Consider the following 15,372-nt stretch of genomic DNA (forward strand, 5'->3'; position numbering starts at 1 on the left):
GTTGAATAGATATTTTAATTAGATTTGTTCTATTGTACTCAGTGGTTTTGCATTTCAGGCATCCTTAATCCATAATGGTGCCCATATAGGGGTGTATTAAATTAGGTAAAAAAAAAAAAAAAAAAAACACTGAGTACAATAGAATACAACAGAACAAGTCTGATTAAGATACCTTATCAGTTGCCATTGTAATATTTATTTAATTGCAAAGAGACTTTACAGACACCCTGTATTTCTTCTTGTATAGATATAAAATTGTTTATTAACAGCTAAAGTTAATTTCTCTAAGTTTACTTGCTACTTAGTTCTTTGGCGATGAAGTCTACTACATCCTGTAGTCTACAATTACCAAAGTAATTAAGACAATTAACATAAGAGCAGGCTATTGATATGTTTGTTTCATAATTTATATAATAATAATAATGCCTTACACTTGTAATGCACTTTACAGGCTTGTCAAAGCCTCTCAAAGCGCTACACTATAGTCATTATTCATTCATTTCCACACTTGGTGATGGTAAGCTACTATTGTAGCCACAACTGCCCTGGGGAGACTGACGGAAGCGAGGCTGCCAATCTGCACCATCGGCCCCTCCGACCACCACCTATCATTCACGCACACACCACTTTCATACTAGGCAATGTGGGTGAAGTGTCTTGCCTAAGGACACAACGACAGACTTTCCCTGTTCATAAGAATGGGTTATATTTTAAAGGTTATATTTTTTAGCTTTGAATTGTATACTTGCTATATGAATGACTATTGCCATAGCTTGAAATGCCATGAAGATTGTATGGGAGCTTTTAAAAACTTTGTAACTGAGAGCAAGGTAGAGGCAGAGATGAAGGGGATGTGAAAATGGGCTTTTGACACAGCAGCTGAGTTTGGGTCAAAGTTGTCACAAAAATCTATTATGTTGGAGTCATTATTGTTATTTATTCAACAACAAATTCAATATTACATGTGGTCTAAATGATACCATATAAATATTTACATAGTCATGGTCAAAATAAATGTCTTTAATATGTGCAGTGAGGTTTAATCAAATTGCCCTTGGGTGACATTTTAAAAATACTTGACAAATTAAATGAAAAGAGCTATGTTCGGTGATATGAGTTTGCTGAGCAGATGGTGGTTTGATGCCCTTAGGGACTATCTGGCTGAACAAATCCAGTTTATTGCTGGAGAACTCTGGAGAGAAAACAAAGATAAAACCTTTTTCTCCTCACATGATTTTTCATATTTATAGATGGTAGGCTATTTTTCCAATTTCTCAATTTAGTTGTAGGTGAAATGTATGTTTCAAACTCAGGCATTAACCATGCCTTATGTTGTTTTCAAGCAAATCACATGTGATAGCAACCAATCAAGAGCCCTTTCCTCTGCTTGCATCCGCTTTCCGGCTCCCACATTGACAAACATTAGATTATAATCACCTCCTCTCGCTGTTCTGTGGTTGATTACTTTTCGCCAGCACAGATCCAGAAGACAAACGATCTCCAAGAGCTATTGAGACCAGGCCACATCAGGGGGTGCCTGGTTGGCCATAACCTATAGTCCCAGACCCTCCATGGGGCACATGTGAGGAGGCCATGCAATCTCACACCATCTCATCTGAGTGAGCGCAGGCAGGGAGGCAGAGGTCTAAACATGCCGCGCTCACCGAGAATTACATGCCAGATAAGTGTGATGTTATTTTCCAAAAAACTGCTTTACTCTGCAGGGAAGCGAGGCCCTATTTCTGCTTTCATGTTTTCACTCAAAGTACATCTGTGAGGAAACTTTGTAGTTAGAAAATGGAAGAGTATTTACTTATTTCAAAGTTTTCTTTCTCAAACTTTAATGCATCTTATTGATAGCGTACCCAGATGCAGACATAAGTGCTGGATTGGTTTTGGTTTGGTCCTAAATTTTAGTTTTTGGATGAGCTTGATCTATATCAGAGCTATAAAACCACATATATATAAGCCTATTATTCTGTGATGAAAATTACATTATCTTCTATTTTAAAAAGTATATTCTTTCAGTCATCCGAGAGTGTTATTACACAATGATGAAGTCCTCATACAGACCAGCTTTTTTCAAACCTTTTTTTTACTTTGTTGCTATGTATAACCTGTTGTTTTCCTTGTACTTCCTTCCCACGTTAAAGCAACTTTTGGTGAGCAGTCTGCAACCTCCATGAAGATGTTATAGCTTTGCCTGGAATGTTCCACTGTATGGCATTAAACATGGTGCATTTATTCGTTATGTGTTTTTTAAATTGCTAAACACACTGAATACCTTGAAAAGCAGGAATTGTTATTGTTAGCAGGCTTGCCTCTCCATAGATCTGACCTGTAACTTGGCCTGGTGGTATCACATGCTTTTCAATGATCCAGGTTAAGCAACATCTCCATGGAGACAGACAGGTGGCATCAAAAAGGTTACATGGATGTTCAGTGTATTGATTTTCAAAAAAAACTACAGTATCACAACGGATATAACATAAAATATACCCAAAATAACCCAGATCTTATTAATTTTACAGTCATCAATAGGTGTCATAACTCCCCAGTGAGCATAGCCCTGCTCCTCCGCCCGTTGCCGTGGTGATGAGTCTTGGTTGTGATTTTGATGAGAGAGAGACAGGCGATTAATGAGCCAACTTAAACTTGAGCACTAAACAAAAGTCAGTCCTCAAAGCCTAATTAAATGAGTTGTTAAAGTATAAGATAATGAAATGGCAGAACAAATTAATTTTCCTTTTGGCTGTTACAATTTATGAAAGAAAAATCCTGTGTCCGCAAGACACTTTTATCCTAGTCTTATTTGCATTTCTCTGTCAAAAGAATTTACATTTCTTGGCATAATTAATGAATGAGAAAGTAATTTGCATATTCTTGCTCTGCCCACCAAAAGATAGCCAAGAAATTACACATGCAGACAGGACGACCAAATGTGGAATATTTTGAGTAGGCAAAGTATTACTTTTTAAAACATATTCACATTAATTTAGAATTGTACATTATCTTTATTAAAATGGGAACAACAGCATTGAGTCTTTCAGGTGCTGATTAAATTTGAGCTTTTCAGCACATCAGAGGCAGGCCTAGACTAAACCGTACCATTTAAACCAAGTGCCATTTGGAATTACAGCGTTGAAAGGATGAAAAAGAATTATTCAACATCACTTGGCTTGCGGTCAATGATCCAATTGTGTCAACAACTTTTTATCTATTCTAATTCATTATGTACAGTTTACAGTATTATGATGAAAGCATTCTCATTAAAAAGTAAAGCAGGGATTTGCTCTGTAAGTGTAATGCTGTAGCAGGTACAAAGCTGGCTGCTGAGGGAGAAGACAGAAAGATTTCTCTGACACATTGAAACTCCCATTTGCATCACATTTGGATAGGCTTTGATATAGGCAGCTTCCCGACTTCAGATTAACTCTGCAAGTCAAAGCCTTTACATGCAGATGTTTTTAGTCTATATATTAAAGGGACATTTAATAATATATAAAAAATATAAATGTGTAGATTAAAAAAAACAAAAACAAACAACAACAATGATCTGGTGTTTTTCAAAGACTAGTTTTAAGAAACAATTCTTTATTCTGTCTGTGGGTGAGGGAAATTGTTAATTAATTTGCTTTAATAACATATTTTATATTGTATAAAAACAATTGAGATATTTATTCATTATTTCAATTCAAATTATGGCTCTAATCCAGTATTTTAAAATATAATTAGTAAAATATAATTATTTCATTGGTCCTATTTCATTGATTTTGATATGAAAAAAGGCATGACACTGCCAATTTCAACATGCTGATGATGAATAAAAAAGACTTTCTCAAGACAATAAAATATTTATTCAATATATTCAAATATTATTTTCAATACAAAATGTCTGTAATTTCTCTAGGAGAATCATGTAATGACAGAAGGAGGTTTAAAGTTCATTTGATGAATTGTGCTTTTTTAGGTGAACCATTTCAGTAGGAGTTATCCCATTCAGGCTGGTGTCATTGAACAGTCATTGTGCTGTGAAAACACCAAAGCCTGCTGTTAGTAATCTAGTGTGTGGTGTGTGTGTGTGTGTGTGTGTGTGGGTGTGTGTGTGTGTGTGTGTGGGGTGGGGGGGGGGGGGTGAGAGAGAGAGAGACGGGGTGTGTTTGCGTGTGTGTGCTTGTATTGATGGTTCTGGTTGCACAAAACAATGGAGAAAAACACCAACAGACAGATGAACAAACAAGGGACAGATTAAGCAACGTTGGGTTGAGTGGAAACCTATGGCAAATATTTAAGCCTTTTCCAACTATTGCAAACAAGGAGGCTGTACCTAAAGGAGTTGAAAAAGAGAAACACAAATAGGTCAGCACACACAGCCATCAAGCACATACAGCTATACATACATATCTGATTCTGATATACACTCACCTGAAGGATTATTAGGAACACCATACTAATACGGTGTTTGACCCCCTTTCACCTTCAGAACTGCCTTAATTCTACGTGGCAGTGATTCAACAAGGTGCTGAAAGCATTCTTTAGAAATGTTGGCCCATATTGATAGGAGCATCTTGCAGTTGATGGAGATTTGTGGGATGCACATCCAGGGCACGAAGCTCCCGTTCCACCACATCCCAAAGATGCTCTATCGGGTTGAGATCTGGTGACTGTTGGGGCCATTGTAGTACAGTGAACTCATTGTCATGTTCAAGAAATCAATTTGAAATTATTGGAGCTTTATGACATGGTGCATTATCCTGCTGGAAGTAGCCATCAGAGGATGGGTACATGGTGGTCATGAAGGGATGGACATGGTCAGAAACAATGTTCAGGTAGCCCGTGGCATTTAAACGATGCCCAATTGGCACTAAGGGACCTAAAGTGTGCCAAGAAAACATCCCCCACACCATTACACCACCACCACCAGCCTGCACAGTGGTAACATGGCATGATGGATCCATGTTCTCATTCTGTTTACGCCAAATTCTGACTCTACCATTTGAATGTCTCAACAGAAATCGAGACTCATCAGACCAGGCAACATTTTTCCAGTCTTCAACTGTCCAATTTTGGTGAGCTCGTGCAAATTGTAGCCTCTTTTTCCTATTTGTAGTGGAGATGAGTGGTACCCGGTGGGGTCTTCTGCTGTTGTAGCCCATCCGCCTCAAGGTTGTGCGTGTTGTGGCTTCACAAATGCTTTGCTGCATTCCTCGGTTGTAACCTCTGACCTCTAGCATCAACAAGGCATTTTCGCCCACAGGACTGCCGCATACTGGATGTTTTTCCCTTTTCACACCATTCTTTGTAAACCCTAGAAATGGTTGTGCGTGAAAATCCCAGTAACTGCACAGATTGTGAAATACTCAGACAGGCCCGTCTGGCACCAACAACCATGCCATGCTCAAAATTGCTTAAATCACCTTTCTTTCCCATTCTGACATTCAGTTTGGAGTTCAGGAGATTGTCTTGACCAGGACCACACCCCTAAATGCATTGAAGCAACTCCCATGCGATTGGTTGATTAGATAATTGCATTAAGGAGAAATTGAACAGGTGTTCCAAATAATCCTTTAGGTGAGTGTATATGATATGTATATAACGATTAAGATTAGTGCTGTCAATTTCAAACTTGATTTCAATATTAAAAAAGGTTTGACACTGCCAATTACAACAACGCTGATGATGAATAAAAAAGACTTTCAATACAAAATGCCTGTAATCTATACCTATATATCTATATCTCTATCTACAGTCAGGCAAATAGTTTTTGAACCTCCTGTGATTTTGGAAGTTCTCCCACTTAGAAATCATGGAAGGGTCTGAAATGTTCATCTTAGGTGCATGTCCACCATAATCTAAAAAAAAATCTAGAAATCACATTGTATGATTTTTAAATATTTTATTTGTATGTTACTGCTGCAAATAAGTATTTGAACACCTGTCTATCAGCTAGAATTCTGACCCTCAAAGACCTGTTAGTCCATCTTTAAAAAGTCCACCTCCACTCTACTTATTATTCTAAATTAGAAGCACCTGTTTTAGCTACGTAAAGACACCTGTCCACCCCAAACAATCAGTAAGAGTTCAACTACTAACATGGCCAAGACCAAAGAACTGTCAAAATGCACAAGAGACAAAATTGTAGACCTCCACAAAGCTGGAAAGGGCTACGGGGCAATTGCCAGGCAGCTTGGTGAAAAACACTCCACTGTTGGAGCAATTATTAGAAAATGGAAGAAACTAAACATGACTGTCAATCTCCCTCGGACTGGGGCTCCATGCAAGACCTCACCTCGTGGGGTCTCGGTGATCCTAAGAAAGGTGAGGAATCAACCCAGAACTACACGGGAGGAGCTGGTCAATGACCTGAAAAGAGCTGGAATCACAGTTTCCAAGGTTACTGTTAGTAATACAGTAAGACATCATGGCTTAAAATCATGCATGGCACGGAAGGTTCACCTGCTTAAACCAGCACATGTCCAGGCCCGTCTTAAGTTTGCCAATGACCATTTGGATGATCCAGAGGAGTCATGGGAGAAAGTCATGTGGTCAGATGAGACCAAAACAGAACTTTTTAATTCCACTCACCCTGTTTGGAGGAAGAAGAATGATGATGAGTACCATCCAAAGAAAACCATCCCTACTGTGAAGCATGGGGGTGGAAACATCATGCTTTGGGGGTGTTCTTCTGCACATGGGACAGGACGACTGCACTGTATTAAGGAGAGGATGACTGGGGCCATGTATTGCGAGATTTTGGGGAACAACCTCCTTCCCTCAGTTAGAGCATTGAAGATTGGTCGTGGCTGGGTCTTCCAACATGACAATGACCCGAAGCACACAGCCAGGACAACCACGGAGTGGCTCCGTAAGAAGCATATCAAGGTTCTGGAGTGGCCTAGCCAGTCTCCAGACCTAAACCCAATAGAAAATCTTTTGGAGGGAGCTCAAACTCTGTTTCTCAGTGACAGCCCAGAAACCCGACTGATCTAGGGAAGATCTGTGTGGAGGAGTGGGCCAAAATACCTCCTGCAGTGTGTGCAAACCTGGTGAAAAACTACAGGAAACATTTGACCTCTGTAATTGCAAACAAAGGCTACTGTACCAAATATTAACATTGATTTTCTCAGGTGTTCAAATACTTATTTGCAGCAGTAACATACAAATAAATTATTTCAAAAATCAAACAATGTGATTTGCAGATTTTTTTTTGGATTATGTCTCTCACAGTGGACATGCACCTAAAATGAAAATTTCAGACCCCTCCATGATTTCATACATACATACATACATACATACATACATACATACATACATACATACATACATACATACATACATACATACATACACATAGTTGGTTTATGATGGCTTAAAGGCTGCATGAAACAGTTTCATGAGTTCAGACATTACTCCCTCCTGTACGGACCTGGGATTATCTCCAGGTCTCATCTCTCAAATGAAACACGGTGTCCCTGAATGCCTTAAATCATCTTAAAAACCTGGTGTTCAACACATCTTGTAGGTCTATGTTTATTCTTACAGGGATAAAAAAACAAACAAACGCTTATTTGCACATTCAGTGGCACATTGTAGCTTTTTGTATTTTTTGTATTTTCTGTAATCTAAAGATCTGTAAATTGTGATCTTGGTTTCCCATGTGATGAGAACGGCAGCAGCCACGCCCCCTTTACTGGTCATACAGAGTAGTTACAGCAGATCTGGTTCACTTTTTGCTGCTCGCTGTGTCGTGTGTCCCTGCTCACTGGTGGCTCCCGCTGTGTTTTGGAGCTGAGCGCTCACACCTGTGGCGAGCAGCGGAGGAGAGCACAGCCTCCTCGGGCTAAGTCTGCTGTAGACCTCCGCTGGCAATGATCTAAAGGTAGGTCCATTCATTCGGACTGTGCCTGGTGAGCGACATCTCCGAACAGGGCCATGCCAGCGGCAGAGACGCGCCCTGTGCCATGCTGAACACAGGAGCGACCCTGCTCGCTCTGAGCGCCGTGGTCACACTCGTGCAGCCCTGCAGAGGATGGAGCGACGATGATCTTCTGCTGCCACCCATAAACTCCTCCAACAGGTTTCTGGCTAACTTAGAGGTGGACGTGCACTTCTCCAAGCGCTCGGTAGAGGAGAGTGACCCTTCAGCCGCGTCCCAGTGTAATGTGACCGTGCACAGATTACTCCCTACATCCCTGGTGGCGCGCTGGGACAGCAGCTTCGGCTTCCAGTGTGATGTCCTCGTCTACACCACCAATAATCACGGCAGGGCTTTCTTCTCCGCCACCATCAACCGGGGCATCTCCCCTGTGGTCATCGAACATCTGGCGATCACGGGAGGGCAGCAGGAGTTGAGATTGTGCGTGGGCTGCGGGATGTCCCGCTACAGACGGTTTGGACAGGGCAGGTCCAGGGGACAGCACACCGGAGATCAGATCACATTCTGCTGCGTGGATTTCAGCTTGGACGAGCTTAAAGGGGACAAAAGTTGGAGGCTGAACAGAAAGCCGATCGAGTCAACTCTTGTGGCGTGTTTCATGACTCTGGTGATCATTGTGTGGAGCGTTGCTGCCCTCATCTGGCCAGTGCCCATAATTGCGGGGTTTCTGCCCAACGGCATGGAGCAGAGGAGGCCCAGATAAGTCTGATGTCCTACTGCTACACAGCTTAGTATTGTAGCAAAACTAGCCATCAATGGACACCTATCTAGACTCTGAAGGCCGGGCATCCCATATGAACCCGTAGGCTTGACTGTAGACCTGTCCCTAGGCCATAGGATTGTGATGTAAAATTTACACTGCCAATTGTGGGACCAAAAAAGTGTATTTTGTATACCTTGTAGGCCTTCTTCCTATAGTCAGTGTAAACTGTGCACAATTAAACTCCAATGGTGTTTGTATAATTTTTAACCTTTCTAGAATATTTGCCTTATCTGGTGTGAAGGACTTTTTACCTGAAATGTGTGATCAACAACAAACAATATCTCTTCTCTATAGTTACAAATTTTTATCCGAATTAGCAAATAACACGTTGTTTTATTGCAAAAAGTTTTGCTATTTATATTGTAGATTTATATTATAAGATTGGATATATTTGCTTATTTGTATTCCTGTTAAACTGCTTAAATAAAACAGATAGACTTTGGTTCATTTTGTCTGAGATGATTTTTGGAAAAAAAATTATAATAGTGAGAATAAATGCAGACTATATATTTTTTCTTTCTTTTTTGCCATAGGCCTGTAATTAATATTACAAATAAATGTCATATCAGTGGGAAAGATCAAGAGTTAAGACGACGATTACCACTTAAACTCAAGAGTAAAAGTTTAAGATAAGATAAGTCAGACTCATGCTAATCAAAGCATCAACACGGGTAAATGACAGGGCTAAATCATCATTCAAGAACGTTTCAACAGTGAGTCCAGTTGCGTAAAAGCGGGGTTTACTGCGCTCTGCTGGTCTACCTGCGCAGCCTCTTCTGCTCGCCACACCTTTACCTGCATTTCTCGCAGGAAGTGTTTTTTTTTTAAGGAAGCCGCGAATGGCGAATGTAATGCTTTTCGTTTAAGCTTAATTTGATCTGTGAGCTGTGTGTGCAGCTTCACAGTTTTTATTTTTTAGTAAAACAGACGAAAGAAACTAGAAAGAGCATGTTTTGGAGCGCGGCCACAGCATGGACCCTCTTCGCAACGACGTGTTTCTCAATCGCTTTTGCTGGTAAGTTAAGTTCAATATTTGACCTACAGTAGGCTATCTATGTTCATATATACATTAGAAGTGTTCAATCGTTCAGCAATAAATAAAGCCAGAGAATCGAGCCTGAGACGTATTATTTTTTACCAGGCTGTTATTACAGTCAGCAATAATTTGTTTACACACTAAGCTCTACCACTATAAACTAGGGTTGTCATTATAGTCACATGTCTAGCTACTTCAGATAGTGTCCTTTGGCCACTGATTCGCCTACATAAGAATAGATTTACATGCCAATAGGTGTACAGCTATTGCCTGGCAGATCCAGCATGATTTCTGTATGTCTTGAAGATGTGGGTTTTCTAGATCTCAGGCAAGTATAGGCTAGCTATGGACAGTTGGTCTGATTAGTCATAAAGGGAGTTTATGGTGGCTACTTGAGTTACAGGCTACAAGTGAAGCATAGTGTTTTCTGTTCTGTTTTCTCTTTGATAACAAGGTAAACTATAACATCTTCTCTCATTGTCCAGATGTGCAGAAAGTGGACTTTACACTTGACCGTGGAGTAACCCTCTCCCTCAGCAGCTCTCCCTCCACGGGCTCAGAGTGTAAAGTGTGCAAATGGGTCAAATGGCTAGGCATACGCACAAGAAAATGTGATTCATCCCAGACATTCGAAAATTCTGGATCTGCATCTGTGGAACTGGAGTGTCGCAATCGCAAAGGAGCCTTCAACGCTCAAATCAACCAGACTATTGGTATATTGCCATTCTGAATTATTTATTACAGAAGTTCTCAAATCTTTTTCAGCTAATTCCAAATATCCAAATGTTTTTTCTATTGCTGGGCATCTTTTAATCAACAAATGCATGGCTAAAACACAGTAGTAACAGTTCAGATAAGAGAGAAAAAGGATTATCCCTGATCAAGAGTCTGAGAAGCATTTGTCTCATACACATATTTTTCACTGATCATTTCATTGTGCTTTCTTCCCAGAGTGCACCTCCAAATCTTGCAGCAGTAATATCAAGACCAACTCCAACTTTGATAATTTACTAAGTTTAAATCGCCAGTTTGTCTGGAATGTAAAAGCTGCCAATCCAAAATCAGCTAGAATAAACTTTGGAACAACGGGTTTGAGACAAATTCAACCCTCACAGAGCTGTCCTGACCTTCACGTCTACACATATGAGGTGTCTGAAGACTCAGCAAATGTGCTGGTGGGAAAGTACTGCAGAACAGGTCCTATCACAAAGGCCCAGGCCCGTGGATTTAATAGATTTTCACTTGAGCTTCCAGTCGGACAGAAGCTGCAGTACATCAACTATGTGGTCTCAGCTGGTGAGGAAATCAAGTGTAAGTCAATTTAAAACATGTTAAAATTTCACAGTATTAAGGTCAGTATTAATATTGTGGAGAGGCTGACAATAATTTATGAACGATCCTCAAAAAAGTGTACCTGTTTGTTTCCATGAAGATGCAATTTCTTTGCCTGGAATGCCTCACAGTGTGGCGTTAAACTTATTTATCTTCCATTAGTTCATTTACAAGTGTTGCTATTCCCTTAAAGACATACAGTCTTACTGTTAGCTTGCTCACCCTATAACTTGGCCTGGTGGTGTCACCTGCTCCAGCCAAAGCTACAACATCTCAATGGAGACAACCCTCCACTAGAACAGTTACATATTGTCCCTATAAATTTGTCCATTTCATCACATCATATAAATAAATTTGTGTTTTTTATTCTCCTGTTTTAGCCCTTGCCAAAATATCAATGTTTCTACCACAAGGCCATTCCTCCTTGGAGCTCTTTTCTCCCAACTATCCAGGCAACTTTCCCGATGACAAGGTTATGGAGTGGTACTTTGAAGTTCCAGCTAAACACCAGACTTCCATACAACTTTTCAACCTCACGCAGCCTCAATGTGTGGAGAAGGAGCCAGCCTTGGAGTACCATGACATGTTCCGGATAGGCCTGGTGGCAAGTCTGACTGAGGCCCAGCCTGTGCAGAGTGAAGGAGGCTTCACCATGACCCTCAGGAACTGTAAGATGGACAAGGCTCGAGCCAACACCCCTGGACTGTCCACAAGTTTCAAAGTGTCTGCTTCAAAGATAGCTGCAAAAGGTTTGTACACGGCATTGAAGAATTCTGATTAATTTGAGTTTGGAGAAGATATGGAATTATGACTAATTGTAAAATTGTGGTTAAAGGTTATTTGAGTGGGAAGCTTGTATATAATAATACTTCATCCTTTTTTTATATAATCATATTTACTTTTTTAAGAGTTTAACTCTAAATGTGTTATTACAGGAAAGAGTATTACAGTGAGTTTAATGACATTTTGATTATGGTGCAATACTGTGAGCTCACATTCTCCAAAAATTTAGTAAGACAGTGTTTGAAACTTTTTGTGTCCCCAGGTAGTTTTAGGGAGGTCTGGGGTTGTGTCATTATTGAGTCACAAATGAAACATGATATGAACACTCACATGCTTAGTCCACACCCTCACATTGAAACGGCCCTTGAAAATACTTGCGGACTATGTCATTTGAACATTCTGCTTTTAAAGGAAATCAACATGTTTTGTCTTGTAGTGCCCTGTGAGGTGAACTTAACACAATTCGCGGACCTTTCTCTTCACATTAAAAAGCTGAATCCATCTTCAGACTGTATCATGAGGCACCGGTCAGTGCCCATAGACCAGACCACTCTGAATCCAGGCAGCATAACTCAGCTCACATTTGAAGACTGTCAGCCTGAAGACATACAAATCACGGCCATAGAAAATCTAGGTGAGACCTGTTCATTTCTACTCTGTTTGACTTTTGATCCTTGAAGAGTTCTGAAGTTTCTCACTGATTGTCAATACAAACATGTTCAGACCCTGACCATTTAATATGTCAAACTTTGCCCTTCAAAAGCTTTTTGATTTTTTATGTAGGTGTATTAAAATGTTTTATAATGCTTTTACCTCTTACCACTTTATCCTTTTTAGTATGTTCTCAGGGCAGACAGTGCTACAAGTTGTACCTCTCTGTGCCATCACTGCCACAGTGCCTGCCTGCATCTCTGAGCAACATGACATGGGCCCTCCGCCTTCCTCTCCACGGGACAATGGAGCTAGGCTGTGCCTCGGGCACACTCATGCAGGTGCTGCCAGGACAGCCCTGTAACGACAGTATCTTGATCAAAATGACAGAAGATGATGGGTCAAGTATTGGAACTTTCTGTCGTGGTGGGTTCATAACTAAACTCCAAATCCACACCAATATGTCCATCACTGTCACTGGCAGAAATGGAAAAGAACTCGTTCCATCTACCATACTGAGAGCACGTATAAAGGACGAAATTGCAGGTAAAAATAAATAAATAAATAAATAAATAAAAATAAAAATATATATATATATTATATATATATATATATTATATATACATATTATATATACATATTATATATATATATATAATATAAACAATGATACCTTTATTAAATAAGTGCTCATTTTTACTTTTATTATTATGTCAAATTTCCCAATAGAAAGTTACATATTCAGAGTGTCTCCAATGAGGAATATCCCTCTTTTCTTGGCCACGCCTGGTTGGCCAAAAGGAATGAAGTCTTCCTCAACAGTGTCTTGGATCGTCACTGTCCCACCAAAGATGGAGGCACATCTCCTGTTCACTAACCTGAGCCAGCCCAAGTGTAGCAGCCACCACACCGGCATAAAAATCCGAAGACTGGGGCAGACAGAGGATGACTATAGCCGCAGGGAGGACGAGAAACCCCAGCGTGAAATCACAGTGTCTGGCAGCTTCTTTCTCAACATGTCCAACTGTATCCCAGAGAGAGGGGACTTCAGTGTCTTGGCTAAAGTCACACTGCACAGGAGTAAGTCCACTGGCAAAAGTCACACATGGTTTTTGAACAGCCACATCTCAATGGATACAGGACCCTTAACATAAAAAGATAGTTCAACATAAACATATTTCTGTTGTTTTCAGGCCAGATGCTGATTATTATAGCAAGTGTAGTGGCTGCCTTGTTGGTTCTTTTCATTGTAATCCTTGTTGTGGTGTGTTTAGTGATCAGGTAAGTGAATCTCTTCTGCTGATTCCTTTTGTAAAAGTGTGTTGTTTAATGTTTAATTCTTTTTTTTTTTTTATTTTGCCGTGGCAATAGAAAAAAGAAGAAAACTCTTAATCAGCAGACGTCCATCTATAATCCAAACGGCACAAGTTTTCTGCCAGGACAAAATGGTTTTCCCAGATCTCAAGAGGACGATGATGAGCATGTGTATGATTACATTGAAGACAGTTTGGTTTACTCTCATTTGCTGAGGAAAGGGGAACAGATGGGTGTATATGGAAAGGCTGAAACTGCCCCTGGCCACACAGACACACAGAATCCCCTAGTGGCCAGACAAACTGGTACAGTTGACATGGAGGTAGGCACTTACCAGGATTTTCTTCATGAGCAAAGACCAGAGCTGCCCAAAAGGCCCCCAACCCACATGCAGCCGATGGTGGACAATGAGCTGTATGATATTGGAGAAGGGGAAGAAAAGTCATCTGCTCAACAACCACAGGTAGAGCCAGAAGGGGGAGGGCAAGATAGAGGAGAGTCAAGGGCGTGAAATGATTTTTTGTTTACATCCATGAAGTTTTTACCAAAGCCAAAATCCTGCTATTACAAAATTGTGAGGATATTCTTTTTCAATACATCAGTTACCACTCATGGACTGTTGAATATTCATATTGTATATGATAATGGTACATTATTGTGGCTGTTGGAGTTGTTAGGTTTTAGCATTTATTTTCTTATAAAAGATTCCTTTACATATATAAGAGTTTTGTATAAAGGTGCCTATTAATTTAGGATTTTATTTAATGTGTTATAGCATCTGTTTAGATTTTGTTTTGTGTTAAAGTTTAATTAGGAGAACAAACAAGTGACTAAGCAACTGAATGTGAGTAATTTAATGATGATTTGATTCCCAATATGACACCCCCTCCCCCAGTGGCCAAAGAGAGCAGTGCTGGTGACACTGAGGTAAACACTTGTTCTTTTTCTATATTAAACTTTATATTCGAAAGTTGATAAATGATTTACTGAGTTCTGGTCTCTCGTAAGTTTTGTCACCTGCTTATCTCATGAAGATATTTATATATTTCTTTGCCTGGAATGTTCTACAGTATAACATTAACATATCAATCTTTAACTTATTTATTTCTGGGCAATTTTGTGCATGGTTTTGGACCCTCCACCTAAAGATTTACACAGTGCTCCTTTAAAAAGCACAACAGTTCTGTCTAACTGTAAATCTAAATCAAAGGTCTCTGAAATCCTTCCACACGGCAGAAACAGCACTTTTAATTGTGGTGTGTTTTAAATAAACTTGACTTATCGGAATGCTCTTCATCAGGAAAGACAGAGCTGCCCAAAAGATGCCCGAGCCACATGCCGCCAATGGTGGATAATGAACTGTATGAAACTGAGGAGGGTGTGGAGAGGTCACCTGCTCTACAACCACCACTGGAGTCAAATGAGAGCCTGAACTAACACCATGAGAGCGTGGCTGGCATTTGAATTTATCCAAGTGTTACATTTTTTTTAAATGAAGGTAACTATAAACATCAAGTTGTACAAAAATAGGTTTATTTGCATTTCATATTGTAATAT

The 15,372-nt window shown here is 40.0% G+C and overlaps 2 protein-coding genes across 3 annotated transcripts; both read left to right on the forward strand.

Annotated features, from left to right (window-relative positions):
- Positions 1-7,741: 7,741 nt before the first annotated feature.
- On the forward strand, positions 7,742-9,109 carry LOC117383895 (transmembrane protein 158). The gene has a single exon (XM_033981142.2). It carries the CDS (start codon positions 7,962-7,964, stop codon positions 8,637-8,639), a length of 678 nt encoding a protein of 225 aa, XP_033837033.1. The 5' UTR covers positions 7,742-7,961; the 3' UTR covers positions 8,640-9,109.
- Positions 9,110-9,424: 315 nt separating this feature from the next.
- Positions 9,425-15,276, forward strand: cdcp1a (CUB domain containing protein 1a). Of its 2 annotated transcripts, none has more exons than XR_008648990.1 (10): positions 9,425-9,714; positions 10,221-10,448; positions 10,687-11,046; positions 11,448-11,816; positions 12,287-12,484; positions 12,688-13,047; positions 13,231-13,581; positions 13,695-13,782; positions 13,873-14,742; positions 15,116-15,138. XR_008648990.1 is itself a non-coding variant. In XM_055227547.1 (10 exons), the coding sequence occupies exons 1-10, from the start codon at positions 9,648-9,650 to the stop codon at positions 15,245-15,247; spliced, it is 2,559 nt and encodes an 852-aa protein (XP_055083522.1). In that variant the 5' UTR covers positions 9,547-9,647; the 3' UTR covers positions 15,248-15,276. The 2 variants fall into 2 exon arrangements, 1 of the variants encoding a protein (XP_055083522.1); XM_055227547.1 differs by having other exon boundaries at positions 9,547-9,714; positions 13,873-14,278; positions 15,116-15,276.
- Positions 15,277-15,372: the final 96 nt, after the last annotated feature.

The sequence above is a fragment of the Periophthalmus magnuspinnatus genome, chromosome 16 (genome assembly GCF_009829125.3).
Source record: "Periophthalmus magnuspinnatus isolate fPerMag1 chromosome 16, fPerMag1.2.pri, whole genome shotgun sequence".
In the NCBI taxonomy this organism is placed as follows: domain Eukaryota; kingdom Metazoa; phylum Chordata; class Actinopteri; order Gobiiformes; family Gobiidae; genus Periophthalmus; species Periophthalmus magnuspinnatus.